Source organism: Tursiops truncatus, chromosome 1 (assembly GCF_011762595.2).
Source record: "Tursiops truncatus isolate mTurTru1 chromosome 1, mTurTru1.mat.Y, whole genome shotgun sequence".
NCBI classification, from domain to species: domain Eukaryota; kingdom Metazoa; phylum Chordata; class Mammalia; order Artiodactyla; family Delphinidae; genus Tursiops; species Tursiops truncatus.
Genome location: NC_047034.1, coordinates 123,454,800 through 123,480,407, shown reverse-complemented (window position 1 = coordinate 123,480,407; position 25,608 = coordinate 123,454,800). Strand labels below are relative to the sequence as shown.

The following is a 25,608-nucleotide window of genomic DNA, read 5'->3' as shown; positions in this document are numbered from 1 at the left end:
AGCACATTTTCTTTATCCATTCTTCTGTTGATGAACACTTAACATAGCTTCCATATCTTGGCAGTTGTTAAAAATGCTTCTGTGAACGTTGGGGTGCATGTACCTTTTCAAAATTGTGTGGGGTTTGGTTTGTTTGTGGGTTTGTTTTTATCTTTTGTTTTTTTTGTGGGGTTTTTTTTGGATGTGTACCCAGGAGTGGAATTTGGGTCATATGGTAGTTCCATTTTTAGTTGTTTTTGAAACGTCCTTACTGTTTTCCACAGTGGCTACACCAATTTACATTTCCACCAACAGTATAGGAGGGTTCCCTTTTCTCCACATGCTCTCCAGCATTTATTATTTTTAGACCTTTTGATGATGGCCATTCTGACCAGTGTGAGGTGACAGATACCTCAGTTGTTTTGATTTGCATTTCTCCAATGACTAGTGATGTTGAGCATCCTTTCATGTGTTTGTTGGCCATCTGTGTGTATTCTTTGGAGAAATGTTTGTGTAGGTCTTCTGCCCATTTTTTTGATTGGGTTGTTTTTTTGATATTGAGATGTTTGTATATTTTGGAGATTAACCCTTTGTCAGTCTCATTGTTTGGAAGTATTTTCTCCTATTCTGTAGGTTGTCTTTTTGTTTTGTTTATGGTTTCCTTTGCTATGCAAAAGCTTGTAAGTTTAATTAGGTCTCATTAGTTCATTTTTGCTTTTATTTCCTTTACTTTAGGAGATGGATCCAAAAAAATATTGCTGTGATTTATGTCAAAGCACTTGCTACTTTTCCCCTAGTTTTATAGTATCTGGTCTTACATTTAGGTCTTTAACCCATTTCGAGTTTATTTTTGGATAGGGTGTTAGAGAATGTTCTGCCCCTCTTTTGCATGTAGCTGTCCAGTTTTCCCAGCACCACTTACTAAAGGGACTGTCTTTACTCCATTGTATATTCTTGCCTCCTTTGTCATAGATTAATTGACCATAAGTGTGTGGGTTTATTTCTGGACTCTCTATGCTGTTCCATTGATCTGTGTGTCTGTTTTTGTGCCAGTACCATACAGTTTTGATTGCTGTAGCTTGGTAGTACAGTCTGAAGACATAGAGTATGATTCCTCCATCTCTGTTTTTCTTTATCAAGATTGTTTTGACTATTCAGGGTCTTTTGTGTTTCCATACAAATTTTAAAATTATTCTAGTTCTACGAAAATGCCATTGGTATTTTGATAAAGATTGCATTGAATATCTAGATTGCCTTGGGTAGTATGGTCATTTTAACAATATTGATTCTTCCAGTCCAAGAATAGGGCAGGACTTTCCTTCCCATCTGTTTGTGTTGTAGACACAGAATTTTTTTTAAGTCAAAATTGAAAGAGAGGAGAGGTACACCTTAAAAAGCTAATTGCTCAAAGCAGGGCGTGAATTGGGCATGGTTTGCTAGACAACAGGAAGTCAGTTTGATCTGTGTTACCACTAACTCTGGTTTTCTGGTTTTTACCTAGTGATTTAGAAGTAATTTTGGATTTTATTAGCAACTGCCTTCCGTAACACAGCATATTATCCTATACACGTTTTGGCCACTGAATGAATCTAAAACTGATTCCATAAATAATAATTTACTTCAGACTGTTTTTCCTTGAGTTAGAACTTTTGTTAATCAGTTTTCCCCCAAGTTTAACATTTCTAGTGTTTTGATGACATAATGTCTTTAAGAAGTATTGCTAAAATTAGGGTTTTCTTGAGGACATTAAAGGAAAGGCACATAGTTTACAAAAAAAAGAATTGCAGTTTTTTAGTATTCATTTGTTTCTTAGGCTCAGAACAGTATTTGAAAATAGGTCTTTCGTTGTCAGAATCCTCTTTCTAGTGGAGCTCCATCATAGACACATCTGCTATGATGTGTCTGCATTTTTTGGATAATACTGTATTTTAAAGTCTAGTTTGCACATTTGTGGTTCTAGAGAGAGACGACGACGAAGAAGCAGAAGTGGCACAAGATCTCCTAAAAAGCCTAGGTCTCCCAAAAGAAAATTGTCTCGCTCACCATCCCCTAGGAGGTAAGAATATTAATCTTTTATTAAATCTATCCTGTTTTTCAGGAACTGTACTAGAGTTTATCTTCCTTTTCAGGAATTAAAATGCTTAAGAATGTGCTGATACACTCTCTTCATGACTTGAGGCTGTGTTATAATAAACACTGTTTAGGATTGGGCATTTTCGATCTGTAATCAAGTTATAGTCTTCTTCCCTATATTACTTATATACAGCTTGTATCCAGTGACTTGAAATTGGATCTTTGCTGTCCTCTTTATAGCAAGTGAACTTGGGTTGTCAAGTTTGCCATCTAAAACAAGTTTAAACTTACTCCTATTTAATTAATGGTGAAAGTTCTTGAGCAGTTCGTTTCAAGCATCTTGTCAGCATTTTACTGTCATCCTAGACATAAAAAGGAGAAGAAGAAAGATAAAGACAAGGAAAGAAGCAGAGATGAAAGAGAACGATCCACAAGCAAGAAGAAGAAAAGTAAAGATAAGGAAAAGGAACGGGAAAGAAAATCAGAGAGTGATAAAGATGTAAAAGTATGTTTACAAACTAATTTATTTTGGTGTTTTGGGTGATGCTGGTACTTTAAAGAAGTGATTTTCCTGTGAAGACGTTTACTTTTATTATTTTCCTTGGCAAAGCAGGTTACACGGGACTATGATGAAGAGGAGCAGGGGTATGACAGCGAGAAAGAGAAGAAAGAGGAGAAGAAACTGACAGAGCCAGCTTCTCCTAAAGCAAAAGAGTGTTCTGTGGAAAAGGGAACTGGTGACTCACTAAGAGAATCCAAAGTGAATGGCGATGATCATCATGAAGAAGACATGGATATGAGTGACTGAATATTGCCTCTGTGGGAATCCAACTGTATACGTGCATCAGTGTCATTCCTCTGTGTGATTCCTTAATGCTGTATTTGTTCATCTCAAATCTAGATGTATACAGCTCTGAGTCATAAATGGTTATAAAGCTCTTGATGTTGATATTTGTTATTTACATCCAAAAGCTTTTAGAAAAATGATACATGGGTAACCAGTTATTGACAGGTTGAAATCTGATTGAGTAAACAAGCAGTTTTACTATTCTGGTGCTGCTTCATAACAAAAATGAAAAGCTGCATGCATCTACAGCAGGCATGGATTGTTTATGTTGTATGATCTCCTTTATTAAGTTCACTTATAGTATTTCTAGAATTTGATTCATTGCCGTAATAGAGCCATGTAGGGAATGCACTGATTGCATGTTAATTGTGGCAGGAATATCCTAAATGTCATTCAAATCCTCCAACATGATGGATCTACTTATGGTCTTGTTTGTTGACATGACAAATTAACATTCTTATAGTTACATCTGGAAATGAGCATTTGAAATAGATAATCCTTTAAGCCTTGTGGCTAAATTTTTGTGGCTTTTGTTTAACTTTGAAGGGTTATATATGCACTAACCTTTTTTGATGGCTATAATTAGGCTTTAATTACAGAAACAAGATTTCAATGAAACTGTCTTTGGCAGTAAGTAAATAGCATATTTTGGAGTAGAGTTGTATACTTTTTCATAAGGTGTTTGGGAATTTTTTTTCCTAAAATAATTTATTGAACATCTACATCAGTGAAAGTTATCTGCCTATCCTGAAGTCCATCTGTAAAAGAAAGTTATCTCTTGTCCTGATTTTCAATTGTCCACTCTTTTATTAATTTGTTTTAATCTCGTTGTTGGAAAAGGGGGATAGTGCATTTTAAATTGACCTTCATATGCTTTTAAAAATAAGACAGATCTACTTGATAATGTACTTTTTATTTGATCTCAAGTTGTATAAAACCAATAAATTTTGTGTTACTGTTACTGCAGTAGTAATCTTATGCACACAGTGATTCCATGTTAAATGCAAAGTAGTTAGGCAACTGTTTTCTTACAGGAGTTTCCAAGCTTCACTTTTGTGCAGTAAAAACAAAAGTAGGCTACAGTCTGTGCCATGTTGATGTACAGTTTCTGAAATTGTTTTACAAGACTTTGATAATAAAACCCTTAAACTTATGTTTATGTTCCTGTAAAACTGTATTTGTATTTATTTACGTTGTTGAATGTATGGCATTTACCTCATTCATTTTACATATCAAGTTCTTTTTCCTTTCAGTCCACATATTTTAATATAGTAGTAAGATGGAATCCATCACTGTAGTGATTAGTTGCCATTAGAATTGTCAGAATTAGTTTAATTTCTATCTAAAACAGTCTTTTTCTAAGTGTAATTTTCTTTCTTATATTTTGGGTGTAGGACTTGGGTTGAGTAAAGCAATGAACTTTAGGATAAATGATCCCACCTATATCTAGTAAATTTATATTTTTGGTGAATATAAACATACTTTTCTGGAATAGTATAGAAACTCAATGGTATGTATCTACTGTACAATACTAAATAGTATATTTATTCATTTATGAAATGAGTAGTGTTTGAGTGGCTGGGATTAAGGGGGAAATGAGCCGGAATTGTAGCTTTTATCCAAATTGGAGTATAATTTTTTTTTTTTTAACTTTTAGAATTGAAATGCCGTATAGATAAGCCAGCATTGTTTTTACAGTTTGTAGTAACTTTTTAAAGATTTTATGGAAGGGAATTTTGTCTGTAGTAAGACATTCTAGTAATGGTCCTAAAAATCACTGCATTTTTAAACATGAAGTTGAACGCAAATGACATTCTTTAAACTTACAAAAAAATTTAGTAGAAAAACATTTAAAGATTGAACCATATGATATTGTCGGTTTTGTAAGTCAAAAACAAGTAAGATATTGGTGGTTTCACTTGGTTAAGCCTAATATTACTCAAATTTTATTCCCTCACTTGTAGTCTTTGAATATATAGTATGCTGATTTCTAAAAAGGGATTAAGAAATTTTGGGCTTTAAAATAGTACCACTGACTTAAGATGCTGTCGTGAAGGGAGTCTATACTTAGGTTATTTTTCAGTGAACATTTATGCACAAAGGTAGGGTTGCACGGGACAGAAGCCTTTAACACATAACCAGTCGAAATCAAGTGAACACTGCCTCCACACTGAATTTTGTTCTGTATTTGGTAGTGAAAATGATTAAAAAATAAAAGTGGTTTTGTTAGAAAAATGTTTGTGCTATTTATTTGCTTAAATTCTTCATGAGTGAATGAGGTAGTAGCTATTTAAGAGCCCAGTCATGAATTTCAGCTTCATTTACAGCTGGGGAGACCTGTGTTTCCTACCTTCATTTTCCTGTCTGTAAAATGGGAGTGATATCTACCTTGTAAAGTAGTTGGTAGAAAAAAATGTAGCCCTGTGTGCCTGGGTCAGTAAACGGTACCTGCTATTTAATTATGGAGCTTTTCAAAACTATATGAAAATTCAGTTTGGGGTAACGTTTTAGCAAAAGCACTAAGATAAATTGCGTGCAGATACGGCTATATTTCCCTTTACATTTTTGTGAATATAGGTTTTGGATAATAAGCTCCCTGTAGTGATTCTATGTGGAAGGTAGAAGAATATTAGTTATTTAGGGAAGAAAGACAAACTGGGCTTCTACTAGAACAGTGAAAACTAATTTTACATTCACCTTGGAGTTGCATCTTAAAACTGATGTTCTGCTCTTAGTGTCATATAGCCTGTACAAGCCTACTTTTCCTCTGGCAAAACAATACCACTTTCTTCACTTGGGCACCAGATTAAGTGGTCTGTGCTGTTTGAAGATCGACAGACATCTTTTAAACTGGAATTGTGATTTCTGTTCCTTTTGTCTCAAATCTAGCTAGTGCATTTCACTCCTATCTAAAATATTTTCTCTAATCAAATACATGTAGTTGTGTTTAAATATGGAAACTCTACTGATACTTTCAAAGAGCATCAGAATATGTTACTAAGTGTTTATTAGCAGAGGTAGTTTTTAAATGAGACTAATTCTGGAGTTGTTGATTTTGAGTCTGTTTTACTTAGTTTTATTTTCCCATTTTCACTTTATAATATCAAAGTATATGTAAAATTCATAAAGACATTCTTCAGCAAAATAACGTGTGAACCATGCTAATCCTTTGCTAGTGGGAATATTCTTAAGAATATACTTAAAGGTTATAGTAGGTGTTAAATATCAAGTTAAGGAAGACAAGCATCCTGTAGGTTAGCATCATGTAATTTTGTTCTTATCAATCAGTCAGCATTCAATCCAGGGAGCCAAATGACCCAAAAAGATTTGTTGACAGAGATTTGACCTTAATTGTGGGAGTTGGTTTAATAGTCTCAAAGTTGTCTATGCTGTGCATCTGATGCTGAAGACTAAAGCCCACAGGCAGTCAAGAAAAGACGGATAGTTGAGAGGGGTAAGAATAAGTTGGAACCATAAGCTGGAACCCACAAGAATGGGCTGAAACTGCAGGACCAAGCAGATAAGCCACAACGTGTATGAACTACATAATTTCTGCTTCACTTCTTCAGAATTCCTACGCTACCCATGTTCATTACTTAAACATCCCCGCCAGTCACTGTCAGCCTTCTTCAGTGACCAAGAATTCTATGGGAGGTACAGGTGCGTCTTATTTTTGTGTTTTTATACTACACAGTTTCTGCTTTAGGCTAATTATTTTCACCTGCAAAACATGAGCAAATTCAGGAATGATTGCCAAATACCTTTCTTTAAAACACAGGAAATTTCCTTCAGTTTTTTTAGGTGCTGTGGCAAAAGGAAAATTCTAATTCCATGTACCATATGTGCCATTATGGCCAGAAGTACTATTCCTAAAATGAGCTGTAACAGTTTTTTTAAAGTTCATCACTAGGTAGTACTACAAAGATAATCACATGATCTGAAAAGTGTGCTATTGGGCTTCCCTGGTGGCGCAGTAGTTGGGAGTCTGCCTGCCGATGCAGGGGACACGGGTTCGTGCCCCGGTCCAGGAAGATCCCACATACCGCAGAGCGGCTGGGCCTGTGAGCCATGGCCGCTGAGCCTGCGCGTCCGGAGCCTGTGCTCCACAACAGGAGAGGCCACAACAGTGAGAGGCCCGTGTACCACAAAAAAATATGTGTGTGTGTGTGTGCACGCTACTGAGATGACATTTTTAGATGGCATTCTATGACATTTTTAGATGGCATTCTAAGATACTATTGGCCCAGATTTCTGATATAAAATGCTTTACAAAAGCAGTTTTTGCTCATTCATAATATACAAAGGATGGGCTTTTACTGAGTTTAATGTCTTTACAAGTGATTTAATACCTCCTGTCCATTTATCTAGGTTTCACTGTCAGTTGTCTTTGAAAGTTCCCAAGTATAGCAACTTTGGTAAGGATTCATTTTGTCAATTTTGGAAAACACAGTTAAGATACCTTTTGCTGGAGTTAAGCACAGGCATAGTGTGTCCATACTAAGTAATTTGCTCAGTTTCAGAGGCTAGCATACTACAAGTAGGACTTTGAACTCACCCCGTTTTCTACAACTTTTTCTCAACCATATTGTGACAAATAAAAGTTAAGAGCAAAAGCAACTCAGTATTTTCTTTAGTCCTTTTGTGGCCTCGAAACAAGCTCTTTGTCTGCTTTAGGCTTAGTGAAAACTAGGGAGAAATTTCACTTACGCACTCATTATTCACCACCCTTCCCCAAGATGTGAATGATAAGCTGTGCATGAATAACACTATGAAAACACATTTTTATTAGTGTGAGTGGGGCTCAATACCAGTTCTAAACAGGAGAAAAACTGAATAGTTTTTTCAGCTTCTGTTGGCTATCAGCTTCTCTGAAATGTGTTTGTGTCTAGACAATTGTATGTAGCTATACTCACAATAATCAGAGCATCAGCTTTATGCCTCCCTTTTTATGAAGCTTGATAATTTTCTGTACATGAATGTCTAGACAGGCAAACTGTCTCTAGGGAATTTTCTTAAAGAATCCTATATTCTTTTGAAACCATACTGGTGGCAGGATATACTGAACATTTCTAAACGGCCATTTAAGGTAACCATTTTATAGCCCCCCAATTTTAAACAATTTTTTCAGTCACAAATGGAAGGCAAAGAGAATTTTATGAACCTACATTACAAAATCTAGATTACCACGTAAGAGTATCAAAATATATAGCGTTTTTATCTACTTACTTGAAACACGGCATATAGCTTCATTCATTAGCTGGATTAAAAGGCACATTTTGAAAAGTCTAATACTGTGAAAAGTTTATTTGCATTAAATAACTCCTATTTTTACCATCATAAGAGATACTGACATTTGCTTGTCCTTTGTGATCAGATAAAAGACATTTTGGAATGGATAATCTGTCCTATTCTTTATGAAAGAAAAAGTTAAAAACAAACTTCAAGTGCAAAAGTTTTCAGTAGTCTTCCTACCTCCAGTGTATCCCAGCAAAACAGTCACAGCTTTTAGGAAATTGATAAATCCCAAGCTGCAATTTACCATGTTTTTTCCCCAATGAATTACAAAAAAAGTCTGCAGTATATTCTTGAAAGTATACCATATTCCCACAAAGCAAGGGAGCCTAAAAGCAACAGTGATCATTGCCTTTCAGTATCTCAAACCTCATATAATCAGTGACAGGATAATAGAATCTCTAAGTCCAACAAACATTCCCAAAATAATAGGGATCAACTTCTATTTAACAAAACTAGTCTGGGTTTACCCACCCTTTCCACAAAATTCAACAGACCCACGTAAGGTAGAAACTGGTCTTTGAATTTTTAACTATGATTATTTTTCTCCATTATAAAATGTATTTAATAAAATGTCAACATATGCAATGTAGTATGTACCAGCATGGAAGATGCAGCTTTAAAGATGTTTATTACAAAATTTTTCTTATGGTTGATGCTTCGGATTTTTAAGCCATCTCTTCAATAAAGGTCTCTAAACTCATTCAAATTATTTAAAATCCTGAAAAAAGTTACTGGTCACTCTAAAAAACTTGACAGATGCATTCTGACACATTTTTCAAGATACATTTAAAAAACATTTCCTTAGCTAAGCTCTTTAATACAACATAACATTTTATGACTGTTATACATTATTCTCCCTAATTTATTGTCATTGTTGGACCTTCAAACCATCTTGGAATAAGTATGAAAAATTTTTATGTGCAAAAATGAATAATGCATGATTTTAACACTTTGGAGATAATTAAAATCAATAAATATTTTCTTGTGACTTACTTAAAAAAATAAACAGTAGGAATTGTCAATCTTGTGTATGTTTCTGGAATTTAACTTGTAACAAATATATTCTATTAGCATATAAAATGTTTTTACCTTATTTTGAAAGCATTAAATATGTAGGGATGCCCAAAATATGTGGATTGTTTTTAAAACTGACACAAATGCATCCATATTCCACTAAAAACAAAATAATCAGAATGATGTGCACTTATTAGGAAGCAAGTTTAAAAATTTGGAATTTTTTTAAAGTGCTCAGATTTGGAAGAAGAATATCTTTAAGCATGCTCATCATGAACACAAAAAGGACTTTTAAACTCAAGTTTAGAAAAAAAAAAAGTTTCTATGAAAGGAAGATTATTAACAAACATTTTCCATTGAAGAAAGAATTCAGGTAAAAACAAATAGCACCACAATGAATTGCACTAAGGTGCTAAAGGAGGTACCTTATTCCCTGCAGAGAGAATGCTCCTTCTGAAGTGTATTGCAACATATAAATGCAATTGTTTAATGGTTACCATTTGGTTCATTCAGCTACAGAAAACTGCATTCCTTCTAGTTCATTATATTGAACAAACATTCAAATTACTGAACTATACATAATGTTACATACTTTACATTTTATGAAAACAAAGCTTGAAGGAATATTTATAAAGGTCACCTTGAATATAAGATGACAAGTTTAAAAGGGCTTCATATCTCTTAAGACATTTAATTTATGTTAATGGTCCAGGAGTGTTTTAGATATAGATATAGATATATTTATATGCATATATATTTCAACAAGAAGTGTAAAAATTTTTAAAAACAAATCACAGCACTCATAGCTGTTTTACATAAGAAGGACTTGGGGTCATTAAGCTGTCAAACTATTATACTTATAATATGTATATTTTTAAAAAGACTGAAAATGGCACATCAGGAAACTTGCTGGAATTCTTATTAGAGGCCCATTTCATTATATATCACTGATGTGTCGATCCAACATAATTCCCTTTTCTTCAATGAAAACATTTGTCCCTTCTATTTGAATTCACTTCTGGGGTCTCTGCATTCTCTAGCTTTCCTTGGTTGAATGGCATCATTTTCTGTGTCAGTTAAAGATCAGGAAAACGGCTTGGGTCTTCCTTGTAGTCTTCAGGTATGGTAAAAATGGAGCCATCAAATTCATCATATCGAAACTCCTGAAAAGTCACAGTGGCTGTGATCGTAGGAAACACGGGTATATCTAGAGAGGACAATCAATGATAACACTGTAAAATGAAAGGGTAACCTATTTATAGACTATGAAATACTATTAGAGATATCTATACTCCTTAAAATGTAAAAAAGTGTTATTCAAGGACCAGACAAATCCTAATATACATCTAATATTGAGTATGGGTGTTTGCAGGAAGAGTTTGGCTACTTGTGAGGAGAGACAGACACCAAAGCATCAAGAATTACATCAAAAACTCAAGGTCCCACTGCTTCCCAGTCTTAGCACTATGATGGCAGATTCCACTAGACTATTTTTTCTTGGGGCAAAGGGATGGCTACATTTGTACTTTTTGCATTCTGATATCTTTTCTTCAGATTGTAGTGTATATACTCTGAATCTGAGCTGATTTTTTTTTCATTTAATACAAATGAAATACATTCATCCTTTTTTAAAGTTTTAAAACACTAAAAAACAATCCATCACTTTAATATATGGTATAAAAATAATCTCATCAGAATTGGAGTAATATCATACCACCACAGCCTAATATTCTTCTAAATAAAATACATTTCTAGCTGAAATTATGAGTGAAATGTGACATCAAAAATGGCCAAATACTTTAATCACTCTGCAGTTTTATTCCTAATACGATTTACTGGAAAGAACACAAATTATAAAACCTAGATTCTGATTCCTACAAATCATTTAATTTATGAGGCTCAAGGATTTCATCTACAAAATAAACTCTAAAGGTTACTTAAAACTCTGAAATGATTCTGTGAAAGCTAAGTTGAATGCCTAGGATAAAGGCATGCCATAAACTAAGGCTGACTGTTACAAGCCTAGTATTCTATTGCAGAAAGTAATATTCTCATTTAAAAAAAAAAAAAAAAAACTTAAAGAAATCAACATAAGGATTACAGAGTTTCCAGTTATTTCTGGTGGAAAAGATCATTCATTTGTGCTTATTAAGTAAAGATGCTGTTCTAATTCAGAGGTCAGCGAACTAAGTAAGGCCTGTTGCCTGGCCTTTTTTTGTAAGGCCTGTGGGCTAAGAAAACATTTTACATAATTTAGTAGTTTTTTAAAAAACACAAAGAATAATGTTTCACGCAGATAAAATTACATGAAATTCAAACTTCACTGTCCAGAGTAAAGTTTTATTGGAATATGTGGTTTACTTATTCTCTATGGCTGTTTTCATTCTCCAACAAGAGTTGAATAGTTGTGACAGAAACCATATGGCCTGTAAAGTCTAAAATATTTACTATCTTTCAGAAGAAGTTTGATGACCTTGATGACCCCTGTTCTAGGCATTGGATATACACCAGGAAACAGTAGAAAACAAATCATGCATTTATGGAGATTACATTCTGGTTGGGAGATACAAACCACAAACAGGTAAAAAATAATTGTGACTAAGTATGTAGGCAAAAATAAAGCAAGTAGGGGGATAGGGAGTTTCAGTGTTGAGGGTAAGAGTTCTTGATTAGGGTTCAAAGGAAAACCTCAATAAAGTGGCCTTTCAGCAAACACCTGAGATAACTACACAGTTGCCTAGAGGAAGGAAATTCCAAGTAGAGGGAATAAGTAAAAAAGCCCTAAAATGAAAGTGTATGGTTTATTCTGGGAACAGCTAGGAGATCAGTGTGGCTACAGCCAAATGAGTACGGGAAAGATTAGCAGAAGATGAGGTTTGAGAAGATATAGGCAGCCAGATCAAGCGGGGTTTAGGTCAAGAAAAAGTCTGCGGCTTCTACTCTGGATGAGATGGAAAGCCAGTGGATGGTTGTGAGCATAGCAGTAACATGTTCTGGCTTAAGTTTAGGCAGATGTAATGAGAATATAATGTAGGGTGACAAAAGTAATAGGAGGGATGTGCTCCAGAAGGAGCAGTCAGAGAGGCAGGAAGAAGATCAAGAGAGAACTCTATCCAAAAAGTGGGAGGAAATCTGAAGAGAAACTACCAGCTTTCACTGGGACAAGGACTCCACAAAAAGAATGAAATCTTGAGAGGTTAAGTCAGATAACAGAAAAGTGTCCAGCAGACTTAACGGTATGAACATCAATAACAAACACAGAGTGGAAGAGATGAAGAGAATCTGCACCGAGCAGCTGGGTTATTTCTAGCTTGAGGCTATTACAAACTTATTTTTGTATACAGGTTTTTGTGTGAACATATCTTTATTTTTCTGGGATAAATGCCTAGGAGTGCAACTGACTGATCCCATGGAAGTTGGGTGGTTAGTTGTTTGTTTGTTTTTTAAGAAATGGCTAAAACGTTTTCCAGGGTGGCTGTACCATGTTACATAACCACCAGCAATGTATGAGCAATCCAGTTTTTCCACATCTGCACAAACATTTGGAGTTGTCACCATGTTTTATTTTAGCCATTCTGTTAGGTGTATATAATGATATCTCACTGTGGTTTTAATTTGCACTTCCCTAATGGCTAATGATTCTCAACACTGTTTTTGTGCCTATTTTCCATTTATATATCCTCTTATGTGAAATGTCTTTTTGTGTCTTTTGCTCTTTTCTAACTGGCTTGTTTATTTTGTTACTGATGAGTTTTAAGCATTCTTGTGGTTTTTTTACTCTTAACTGGGTCTTTCACAGAGCAGAGCTTTTTTACTTTTGAAGAAGTCCAATTCATTGATTTTTTTTCTCTTATGGGTCATGCTGTGGTGTGAAGTCTAAGAACTCTTTGCTTAAACCTAGATCCCTAAGAATTTCTTCTACATTTATTTCCTAAGTTTTATTGTTTTATTTTACTTTTAAATTTAAGTCTATGATTCATTTTCAGTTAATTCTTGTATAAGCTGTAGGATTAAGGTGGAGTTTCATTTTTTTACCTTTGCATGTCTAATTGCTCCAGCATCATTTGTTGAAAAGGCTATCTTTCCTCCACTGAACTACTTTTGTACCTTTATCAAAAATAAGTTGAGCGTATTTATAAGGATCTATGTTTGAATTCTCTTTTCTTATGTTGACTTATATGTTTATATCTCAACCAATACCATACAGTCTTGATTACTATAGCTATACAGTAAATATTGAAATGGAGTAGACTGATTACTCACACTCATTCTTTTTCAAAGTTGTTTTGGCTCTTGTTCTGAGTCAAATTCTTTCCCCTCCAAAAAGATCTATTCCAGTCCTAACCCCCAGAACCTAAGAATGTGACTGTTTTTTGAGACAGGGTCTTTGCAGAAGTAATCAAATTAAGAATCATTAGAGTGGTCCCTAACCCAATGGCTAGTGTCCTTACAAAAAGGGGAAATTCGAAGACACACGTACAGGAAAAGGACACCATGTGAAGATGAAGGCAAAGATTGTGGAGTGATGCTTCTACAAGCCAAAAAACATCACCAGAAGTTAGAGGAGGGCCATGAAACAGATTTCCTCTCATAGCCTGCAGAAGGAGCTAACCCAGCTGACACCCTGATCTCAGATTTCTAATCTCCAGAACTGAGACAATAAATTTCTATTGTTTAAGCCACTCACAGTTTGTGGTATTCTGTTATGCAGCCCTCGAAAATATAGATATTCTAGTTTCTTTGCCATCCCATGTAAATTTTAAAATAATCTTTTCTCAATCTACAAAAAAAATATGGCTGGGATTGTGATAAGAATTGTGTTAAACCCATGTATCTCTTTGGGAAGAATTAACATCTTTCCTATGTTGAATCTTCCAATCCATGCGCATCGTATGTCTCTACTTTTGTTTAGATCTTCTTTTATTTCTTTCATCAGTGTTGTATAATTTTCTGCATACAAGTACTGTAAATGTTTTGTTAAATTTACATCTATTTCCTTTTTTTTGCAATCATAAAAAATATTTAGTTTTGGTGTCAGTGTGTTCAATGCTAATATACAGAAATATTACTGATTCTTGTATGTTTAACTTTTATCCTGCCATCTTGCAGAATGCATTAACTCTAGTTTGTTTCTAGAACCTTTGGGATTCAACTCATAGAATCGTGTCATTTGCAAATAGAGAAGATTTTATTTCTTCCTTTTTCTACTCTGAATGCCTTTTTTTTCCCTTTCATTCATTATTACACTTACTATCCCCTTTTGATTTCTGCAGGATCTGTCATGCTATCCTGTTTCATTCTCTGTTTTTTATCTGTCTTGCTACAGATGTGTTGATTTTATCACTCTTTTCAAAGGACCAGCTCTTTGCATCACTGACTTTCTCTATTTATTCTGTTTTCTCTTTCATTTATTTCTACTCTTTATTATTTCCTTCCTTCTGCTTGCTTTGGGTTTATATGTTCTTCTAACTTCTTGAAGTAGGAGCTTAGATTATTGATTTAAGACTTCTCTTTTCGTAATGTATGCATTTAGTGCTATGAATTTCCCTCTCAGCATGACTTTAGCTATATTATACAAATTTTGATATTTGTAATTTTACTTTCATCCAGCTCAATATATTATTTTCCCTTGAGATTTCACCATTGACCTATAAATTATTTAGAAGAGTGCATAACAAAATATCACAAACTGGAGAGTCTCGTTATCTTTCTATTATTAATTTCTAGTTGGATTCTACTGTGATTGTTTTTCAATTATTAAGGTTTGTTTTATAGCCCAGGATATGGCCTATCTTGGTATATGTTCCATGAGTACTTGAAAAATATGTGTATTCTGCTGATGTTGGGTAAACTGTTCTATAAATGCCAATTAGGTGCTTTGGTTTATGGTGTTGTAGAGATGTTCTATAATATCCTTGCTGATTTTCGTTCAAGTTGTTGTATCATCTGTTGAGAGAAGGGTGCTGAAGACTCTCACTATAATTGAAAATCTATTTTTCCTTTCATTTCTTTCAGATTTTGCTTCACTTATCCTGCAGCTCTGTTGTTTGGTATACACATTTAAGATTGCTATTCTTCTTCATGGATCGACTCCTTTATCATTATATAATGCCCCCCCCGTACCCCGGTAGTTTTCTTTGCTCTGAAATCTACTTTATCTAATATTAATATAGCTAGTCCTGTTATCATTTGATTAATGTTTGCATGATATATCTTTTTCCATCCTTTCACTTTCAACTTGCCAATATCATATTTGAAGGGTTTCTTGAAGATAGCATGTAGTAGAGTCATGTTTCTTTAATCTGTTTTTCCAATCTATATCTTTTAAATGTTTTATTTAGACTATTTATACTTAATGGAATTATTTATATACTTAAGACTTAAGTCTGCTGTTTCATTTTTTGTTTTTTTGCTTGTTGTCTTTTTTCATATATTTTTCTTTTTCTTGCCTTCCTGTAGGTTACATGACTACTATTTATTTATTTATTTATTTATTTATTTATTTATTTATTTAGCTGCACCACACAGCATGTGGAACGTCCCTAACCAGGGATCAAACCTGTGCCCCCTGCAGTGGAAGTGCAGAGTGTTAACCACCGGACCACCCGGGGAAGTCCCAACATGACTACTTTTTAGAATTTTATTTTTATTTATCTATAGTGTTTTTGAGTATATCTCTTTGTACACCTTCTTTAGTGGTTGCTCTAGGTATACATTATATATAACTAATTTATCATAGGCCCCTGGTGTCATCACTTTAGCAATTCAAGTGAAGTAGAAAAATTTTACCTCTCTTTATCTCCTTTCACCTTCCCCCATTTATAATATAACTATAAATAGAAAGAAAGAATGGAGAGATAAAAGTAGACTTTCAAGCAACTTGGCTATGAAAAGCAAAGATTAAAGGCAAGTGCTGGGTAGGGTGGAGCTAAAGGGATTGTTTCATTAGATTGGTTGAATTTTATTTCTGAAGTTTGGCCATCTTCCCCTCACCTCCCTGTGCCTGACTTTTCTTTTTTTGGGCCATACCCTGCAGCTTGAAGGATCTCAGTTCCCCAACCAGGGACTGAACCCGGGCCACGGCAGTGAAAGCCCACAATCCTAACCACTAGGCCACCAAGGAACTCCCTAGATCGGCTGAATTTTAAAAGGAGAAAGACCTTTAATTGGTTTAACTTTAAAAGGAGAAAGACCTGAACAAAGCCTAACGGCTAAGAAGAAAAAGGCTGTACAGGAGTTGGAAGATAAAGGAGAAATATGGGGAAACTGATAGAGCAAGCTTTTTAAAAAAGCAGGGAGGAGAACAGATCCACAGTACAAATGAAGAGAATAATCAAGCTAAGAAAAGGGACACCACTTCTACTGAGATAGAAAAGATGGAGGAAAAGATAGGGCTTGGGGCAGAAAAGTCTGTGTGAGAAGTTGGGAGTAATGAGGGAGGTCTCATTTCTGATGGCCTTTTTTTGTAACTAAGAAAACAAAATTCATCTGCTTAGACTGTGGGAGGAAGTAGTGGGGGGTGGGGATGGGGACTGTTGAAGGAGGTTCAAATTTAACCTTTGAAAGCAGAATGAGGGAAGCAGCAAATCAGAGAAAAGATCATTCAAAATCAGCATTTAAAGCTCTGGCTGCTTTTGAAAACATGTAATTGTGTTAACAATACCCAAATTTTTCCCCTCAATTGTACCTTCTAGCCTAAATATAGAAACAGAAATGACTGAAGATTAAACTGACGTAGGACTGGAGTTTTATATGGTCATTTTGAAAGAAGGACAAAGAGACAAGAGAGACAGAGGTAAGCAAATTCCAATAAGTATACAAGCAAAAAATTATAAATCCCTTGTTAATATGGCTCTATATCAGAGAAATGCCTGCAAAAAAGTATTGTAGATTTTTTTCCTTTCTATATAAAGTATTTCTTTTTCATAAAAAAAACTTGTATTGTGAGGTTTGATTTGTGCTTGGGACTTTAAAAAATGTGAATACAGTAATAGTTTCATATATTTAATCCCTACCCTCTATTCTAGTTTGTCACTGTGCCCCTTAAATACAGTATATAGAAGAGAGTCCAATGCTTGAACTATTTTCTGGCTACAGACAATTACAGTGGGATTTGAAGCTTCTGCAGAAATACTCATGTAATGATCCACAGCTCAAACTCTCAGCTTTAGTTTTCTAACAGTTTCTGCCTAGAATCTTATCACTGGTTTACTCAAGTAGACACTGGGTTCCCAGTGCTTTTACATCACAAAGGGAATCTAGAATGACATAGTTAGAATATGTTTTAAAATCAATTTTAATTCACAAAATGTATTCCCAAATTTGGAAAGTTGAGAAGGTCGAGTTTAATTTTAGCAATAAAAGCATTACTTCTGGGATTAAAGCATTTTGGCCTAATTATTCTGAGATGTGGTTTCAGTAATATTGAGTAAAACAAGATAAAATATATCAGAGGAATTATATAAAAATTATATTATTATATAATATCCCCCTACCCCATACATAATGTAAACACCAAAAGGGCAGGGGCTTTTTGCTGTCTCTCATCCCCCCCATAGAAAAGGGTCCAGTACACAGCAGGCACTGATTAAATATTTGGAGGCTGGATCAGTGGATGGTATTGAAGGCCCTCCTGGAGATTAAATCAATTCTAAATCTAAACCTCAACTCCTAAAGAACCTGTAAATAGTGTCTTGCTCCCAGTTTTCTAATACAGTTAAGAAGATAAATATATACGAAAATGAAAGTTTACTGTTTTGAAAGATCATTGTTTAAAATAAAATTAAGTTTACACATTTAAGACTGAAAAATAAAATGTAAGGAGTATTACTGTATCCCTGAATAATGACTGTTGACAACAGAAACATTCCCACTATTCAGAAACTCAAAGTCTGCTGAAAATTTGGGCTAAAATCCAGTCTCCCTATATTTCATATTAAAACATTATCACAGTGCATCATAAGTTCACCCACACCCTCTTGAATGAAATATTTGCATATCCCTTACATTTGACTTAAGTAGAATTAGAGTTTTCATCAGGAACTTTATATATTTGACAAAACATGAATATCAATGCATGTAATTACAGAAAAACCATATAAAAATTTAAACTAGGAAATCCATTTTCCTTCAAAGCATATTTCTTCTTCTTAAATGTTAGTAAACAGCTCCATATTTCTAACAGACACTGAACTTACATGAAAATTTTTCTCTTACCTAGTTTTACAGGAAAGCCTGGAGGAAGCTTCATCTGAACAAATTCTCTAAGCTTATTAAAGTGCTTGAAGGGAGCTATTACTTCCAAAACATTCAATAATCTGAAAAATGGAAGGAGAAAAACATTTTTCAAATTGATTTCATTGTGTCTTTATGTTGTTTTATAACTACATGCTTCAAACTTACACAGTATTACTGACTTCCAGATATTAAAGATGAGAAAATGACACCTCCTTCCACCTCCTGTTTTTTTGTTTTATTATTCTTTTCACTGTGTCAAAGTTTATAACTTTCACATTTTATTGGGCAGCCATAATTCCCACAGTTGTTGATTTCAGATCTATATTTCAGCAGATTCAAGGCTTACACTAGTCTTCTTCCTGAAGTCTACAAATTCCCAAGTTCTTTAATTAGCCTCACTGTTTGGACGCCTGAATTTCACTGTCAATTTTGTGTGTGTGAAGGGCTCTTACGTACTTATTATTCCTTGATTTCTTATAGATTTGATAACTGAGTGTTTCTTTTTTACATACTAAAGAGAAATCCAACTGGCATAAAACTTCAGTTTATAATCCTTCCCTCTTAACTACAATTTCATGAGGTCTCTTAACTTCTTTTATCCTTTGGTTGGATGAATTTCATTTTCAAGTAGTAGTATTTTTCTTTCAAAAAAGGCCCATGGCTGGTATATTTATTGAATTCTTCTGTGTCCTTTTCAATTGCCTTGATATGTAAATGACATCTTACCTAGATATACTATCAGATCACACTTTCTTTGCCTCAGCAATATCAAGATGTAAAAAAAACGTAAGGCCAGGCTGTTTTTTACCCTTTCACCTGAATGCCTTTAGAACTCTCTATTAACAATTGAAATACAATAGTTTAACCAATATAATAATTGTTACTAATCCTTCTCTATCAATTTTTCTTGGAGCCTAATGTTAGGTTACAGAATTAGTTCTTCCATACAGAGAAATTTTCTTCTATCATATTTTGAATACTATTTTGTTTACATTTTGGAGGCTTTCTATTTAAATGGAACAGCAATGATCCTTATATTGAACCACTCTCCTCCATAAATATTACTTCTCAAACTTCTTTAACCTCTTCTTTCACTGGATTCACTATAAGCTATAAAAATTTAATTTTTGGTCACATCTATCCTGTTCATTGTTGTTTCTACTGTATTTGTTTTGCAATAGTGCTATTCAGTGCTTAATTTATTTCCTTAGCTTTACAATCTCCTTTTCATTTCATTCTGTTGTCTTATCATCTCATCTTAGAGTGATCTAGTTTACCAATTTCATGTTCTTTTTATGTTTTCCTATAGTACTTACAAGAAATTTTCTTTGACTTATATTTTATTCTAGAATGAGTTCTTTTTCTGGCTTTTACATACTATCTATATTCCTTATTTTACTTTTTGCAGGGGGAATGGCTATAATTCCACATTTTATAAATTCTAAAATACCCATTTTTTTTTCACATATTAACATCTCTGAAATTGGGATAACTCCTAAAATTGAGAGCATCTTATAATTTGCCACATTATTCTTCTTCATTAGAGTATATATCTGGTGCATCTTGGAGTCATTTGGGTCCAAGATATGATAAATTATGCAGATTTGTATGTATGGCTAATTCCCTTCCCGCATCTTCTGAGAACTATTTATTTCCCTCTTTGATCAATAACTTGAGGACTGTATACCAAATTCTATCTACTCTTCCAAAGCCTGGCTATTGAGGAGTATGAGATGTGCACAGAATTTATAGAAAAGAAGGGTCCTGCTCTCTTCCGTGAGAATTTTTTTTTTTAATGTAATAGCCCAGACTGAAAGTGGAAGGATCTACAAAGGAAAGCCTAGGACTTCAATTCATCCCCTACTTTAGTGAGAAGCCTAAAGGTACAATTCTGTCAGAATCGGCTCTAGCTACCCACCTCACATTCCATCCATCTCTCCAAATCAATTTTTTTTAATGAGCATCTGATGAATACAGGTTTGGAAGGATATATTCAAGTACTCCAGGAGTACTGTTTATAAGGGTGACAAACTACAAATAATTAAAATGTTTATCAGTAGGGGGATGATAAAATAAATGGCAGTATATCAATACTACAATATATCAAGGAAAGAAGAAAAAGATAGATAATAATGTACTTATTGTAAGAACTCCATGATAACTCACTTTTAAAAGAAAAAAAGGAACTAACAGAACAAATTGTAGACTGTTCCCCCATTTTTATAAAAAATTCTAAAAAAACACAGAAAAAATCTAGACAAAAATACAGCAGTTATTTACCTGAGGTGAAAGAAAACTGCCATTTTTATTCTATAAACTTCCCAACTGTTACTTTTTACAATAAGCATGTATTCATGTATTACTTTTGTAATTAAAAAATAATTATTCAAAAATTTATCTGGTTAAAATAATTAAAATGTTAATATTTTGTGAGCTGGAAAATTTCTAGAAGGGAGCACGACACACTGTCAAAGCAATGGCTGTTTGCTTTTACATTTCAAAGGCCTCAAATGCACCACTCAGATGCCAACATTATTATAGCATTTAGAGTTCAATAGCTTCTTTCATAAACTTGTGCAGTTAATAACAAACTTACGACTCAATTCCCAAGGGAAATTCCTGGCTCATGGCTATTGTGGCTTTAAACGTTTTCTTACTCTCTTTGCACACCAGTTCTCTACCCAGATGAGGAGCTCTAAAATGAAAAAGGAAAAAAGAAAGAAAGAAAGAAAGAAAGAAAATATTAGGAAATTTTTTCCACATGCTGTCATCTTCCCAAGAAGAATCTGTCATCTTCCAATGACATTCATTAGTATTTCAACTTTTCTTACTCTGATAGAAATAAAATTATGCTAAAAGGGAATGAAACGTATAATAAATGAGGCAAGGGTAACAAGAAAAAGAAAATAGCAAAGCATAGAAGTTCAGAAGAATATGATCAAAACCCAGAAAATTTCATATTGAATTTTAATAATCACTATTTTTAATAACAAAGCAAATCCATAGAAAAAAACAACCTTTAAAAATATTTTGTATCTTTTAAATCACTTATTCAATTCAACCTCTTACTGTCTATGGTTCTCAGCACTGATCAATAAGAAGTGATATAAAGAATACAGAATTTTACATTACTTGTAGAATATTATAAGATGGAAACATTTTAGAGAAGTTAGAAAAAGTATAACAATAAACCTTTCAACATAAAAAAAAAAAAGACAACTTCTTACTAAGCATGAGGGTAGGTAATATTTTATTCTCCACCAAAAGAATATTTTCTACAAAGGACTGTATTTTCTTTGACATGGGCAGCCAGAAAAAAATTCTTATTTATTTATTCATTCAAAATAAACCATTCATTCATCATTCTTTTATTCAATAAGTACTTACTGGATACAAAAACTATGTAATAGGTACTCTACTAAGTATTAGCAATATAACATTAAGCAAACATCTTGGGTAAGCATAGTAAGAAGTAGTCTGGCACAGGCTGAAACAAAGAGATCATGACAGGAGATGAGCTTGGAATGGCAAAAAGTAGATAAACAATGAGTAGCCTTACATACCTTGCAAAAGACTCTGGATAATAACAGAATATAAAGTTCATCATACAGTGCAAAAACTCAAATAAGCAACTGTATTGGGCAAGTCCTCATATTTCCTTAGAACAATGTCCTATAGGTTTTTTGGTGTATATAAATTGGCAAGAGGGATGTAAAAAGAAGGCTCTACAACTTATTCAAAAAGAGGATGTAACTGGGGATGCTTCTCCCTCATCATGCTTCATCCATATATATATATATTTTTTTTTTGTGGTACGCGGGCCTCTCACTGTTGTGGCCTCTCCTGTTGTGGAGCACAGGCTCCGGACGCGCAGGCTCAGCGGCCATGGCTCACAGGCCCAGCCGCTCTGCGGTATGTGGGATCTTCCTGGACCGGGGCACGAACCTGTGTCCCCTGCATCAGCAGGCGGACTCTCAACCACTGTGCCACCAGGGAAGCCCCTTCATCCACATTTTTAAAAGGAAAAAGAACTGCTTCAGATGAAACTATACTAGTGATTCTCTGTAAAAAAAATTTTATGCCTAAATATTCATGTTTTTACAAATTTTTCTAAAAACCAAAGAATATATAAACAAACAAAACAACACTTACTTTCCATTTTCAGAAGATATATATTCTTCCCATGTAATAGTGTTCTGAGGAGGAGGGGTAAGGGACTGTCTTCGAATTGGCTGCCAAAAAATAACAAACAGAGAGGGGGAGAGAGAGAGAAAGAAAGAGAGATACAGAGACAGAGACAAAGAGGGAGGGAGAAAAGAAAATTATATTTTTTAAAATATAAAATTAAAACATACAATAAACTATAATCTACTTAATCTCTTCAATATAATGCTTTAAGAGGTTATTCTGAGATACTTCCATGGTGATGTAAGGTCCAATAATATTTATTATCATTTTTTAAACCTCAAATAAAAAGAAAAGTGTCAAAGTAGTAAAATCCATTCATTCAATGTCTATTTTTTTGTTTTTGTTTTGTTTTGTTTTTAATTTATTTATTTTTGGCTGTGTTGGGTCTTCATTGCTGTGCATGGGCTTTCTCTAGTTGCAGCGAGCAGGGGCTACTCTTCATTGCGGTGCGCGGGCTCTCACCACGGTGGCTTCTCTTGTTGTGGAGCATGGCCTGTGTCCCCTGCATTGTCAGGCGGATTCTTAACCACTGCACCACCAGGGAAGCCCCATTCGATGTTTTAATCATCTAAAATGTCCTTGGCATTATGCTAGATGCTGAACGTGGGAACTACAGAGAAGTATAAAAACTAATCCTGACTTCACAGAGTTTACAATTCAAAGTTGGAAAGAAAAAACACATACAAACATGAATAGCTAATCAGGAATACAAAGTATTAAATGATTAAAGATCAAATGAGCTTACAAAAAACTGAGTAATACAGGGGTTCAGAAAAGAGAGCAGTTTTCTATAGACAATAAATCGAGACTAGGGGATTGAGGCTCAAATTTAAATGAAAAGAAAATAAAAAGAATATTTTGGACAGAGAGAATTAACAGTGAAAACACTAGATTGATTTGAACTAGGGAGGAAAGTTCAAAAGGGAGATCAACAACAGTGGTAAAGGTCATATCAGATTTAAAACTTACACCTCATCTTTGTTAACTAAGAGCTTGGATCACAATAGGATGAATTGGCAATAAAGAACTAAGGGAGTGGCAGTAGAAATCGAAAATTGCTAAGGAAAAACCACAAACTGTAGAGCAAAAGGGCAATAAGTGAAAGACACATAAATAACAAAATGAACAGTAACACTGGGAGAGGATTCCATTCAGAGAAGTATAGTTTTGGATATAATGAGTTTAAGATGTTAATAGGCAGCATATTAGAGTTGTTAAAATCAAGGATTTTGAAGACACAAAAATGAACTGGAATCCCACCCAGCTCCACTACCTGGTAGTTGTGTGAATTGGGGCATGTTATTTATATTATTGTCCATTTAATTCACCTTCAAAATGGGAATATGACCACCCAACTCATAGTTAAGAATTCAAGGAGACAGTGTATGGAAAATCTTAGTGCCTAGCACAGTATAAAGGATTCAGTAAATAATAGTAACTATTTTATACTTGGAAGTTCCTAGAGGGCAGTTACAAAAAGAAAAGGAGAGAAATCATATTTAGAGATAATGGTTTAAGAATTCTCTGACTAACTAAATGAAAAGTAATAAAACAGAGGACTAATGACTGAGTCCTAAAAACTACACAGATTTGCCAGGGGGGAGGGCGGAGAGGACAGAAGGGAGCCAGATATTAATCAATAAGGGAAAAGAAAAAAACATAGCATCAAGTATCATGACAAGATACAAGACAAGTATCAAGTATCATGACAAGATGCAAGACAAGTATCATGGAAGTGAAAAGGCTGTTTCAATATCATGACAAAGACTTTAAAGGGAAAGAAGCCTGAAAAGAAGGCCACAGATTTTGTTGGTTAGAAATCATTGATGATCTCTGAGTAGCAACAGAAGAATAGGGGAAGAAGGGAAACTAACAGTTTTTGAGCATCAGGCAATATGAAAGATGACGTTCTGCCCTTGAGAAGTTTACAAAGAGACACACAGGAAGTAGATAATTATAATCCAGGATGGGTGTGCTATGATAGAGGGATCAAGAGGATGGCATAAAAGCACTGAGAAGAGGTTTCTCTGACCCAGATAGGGGTAGCCAAAAAGATGTGCCAGCAATGGTGGTTCCTGGTGGAGAAGTCTAAGAGAAAGAGAACAAAATAACCAAATGAAGGACATTGAGAAAAGTACAATGGTGAGAAAAAGCATGCTGTACTGGGAAACTACAAGTGTGGTGCTATTTTTCCCTTCATGTGTAGCATACATGAAGGAAAAATAGCAAGATACAAGGTAAGAGGGCAAGACACAGAAGAGAAAAAGTAGTTTGAAAGCGTTTTGTGCACTAAGTAGATTGTATTTTACTCAGAAAGCAATGGACGAATATTTTGAGCAATATAATGTTTTAGAACACAAACGTTGGAGCCAGACTGACCAAATCCTGGCTTTGCCAATTACTAGCTGACTTTGGACAAATTATTTAACCTCTTTTGTCTCAGTTTAGTCAACTACATAACCTCAGAGGGTCGTTGTAAGGATAAAACTGGCTTGTTAACATAAAATACTTAAAATAGTGCCTGACACATAGTAAATATTCTATACATTTTAGTTATTGAGGCTTTACATAGTTCAATCTATTTCAGAGAGGTCATTCTGGTAGCAGTGAGTAAGTTAGGAAGCTATCTCAGTAATCCAAATGAGAAATGATAAGCTATTTCAAAATGGAAGAAGAGAAATAGATTCATGAGATCTTTAGGATTTTGTAATCGATTAGACACAGAGGTTAAAGAAAGCTAAGAAGTCCAAGGACAAATTTCAGATTGCTGGTTTGGGTAATGGTAGTAGATAATGGTGTTACCACTCAAGACAGAGAAAAGAAGAAGAATGAAAAAACTGATCAGATTTAAACATACTAAATCTTAGATACCTATGTTTATCCAAGTGGAGGTAGGCAAAATACTATAGATCTGGTGATTAAGAGACAGGTCAGAATTGAAGGTATATATTGGGTGACAGTTACTAGTTTATGTG

General features: G+C 34.3%; 2 protein-coding genes across 12 annotated transcripts in view; one reads left to right on the top strand and one right to left on the bottom strand.

Annotated features, from left to right (window-relative positions):
• The window catches only part of SRSF11 (serine and arginine rich splicing factor 11), a 54,506-nt gene extending 50,454 nt beyond the window's left edge, over positions 1–4,052 (top strand). For 5 of the 8 annotated variants that reach the window (XM_019919438.3, XM_019919436.3, XM_019919437.3 and 2 more), the window contains 3 exons: positions 1,919–2,035; positions 2,419–2,557; positions 2,663–4,052. In XM_019919438.3, coding sequence (XP_019774997.1) covers positions 1,919–2,035; positions 2,419–2,557; positions 2,663–2,860 — 454 coding nt within the window. In that variant the 3' untranslated portion in view covers positions 2,861–4,052. The remainder of the gene's footprint in view (positions 1–1,918; positions 2,036–2,418; positions 2,558–2,662) is intronic. The other 3 variants (XM_033865041.2, XM_033865021.2, XM_019919435.3) reach the window with 3 other exon arrangements.
• A 4,136-nt stretch (positions 4,053–8,188) lies between these two features.
• The window catches only part of ANKRD13C (ankyrin repeat domain 13C), an 80,638-nt gene continuing 63,218 nt past the window's right edge, over positions 8,189–25,608 (bottom strand). For all 4 annotated transcript variants that reach the window (XM_073788408.1, XM_019919843.3, XM_073788411.1 and 1 more), the window contains 4 exons: positions 22,598–22,677; positions 21,042–21,140; positions 18,425–18,525; positions 8,189–10,415 (listed from right to left, as the gene is read on the bottom strand). In XM_073788408.1, the coding sequence (XP_073644509.1) occupies positions 10,285–10,415; positions 18,425–18,525; positions 21,042–21,140; positions 22,598–22,677 (411 nt within the window). In that variant the 3' untranslated portion in view covers positions 8,189–10,284. The remainder of the gene's footprint in view (positions 10,416–18,424; positions 18,526–21,041; positions 21,141–22,597; positions 22,678–25,608) is intronic.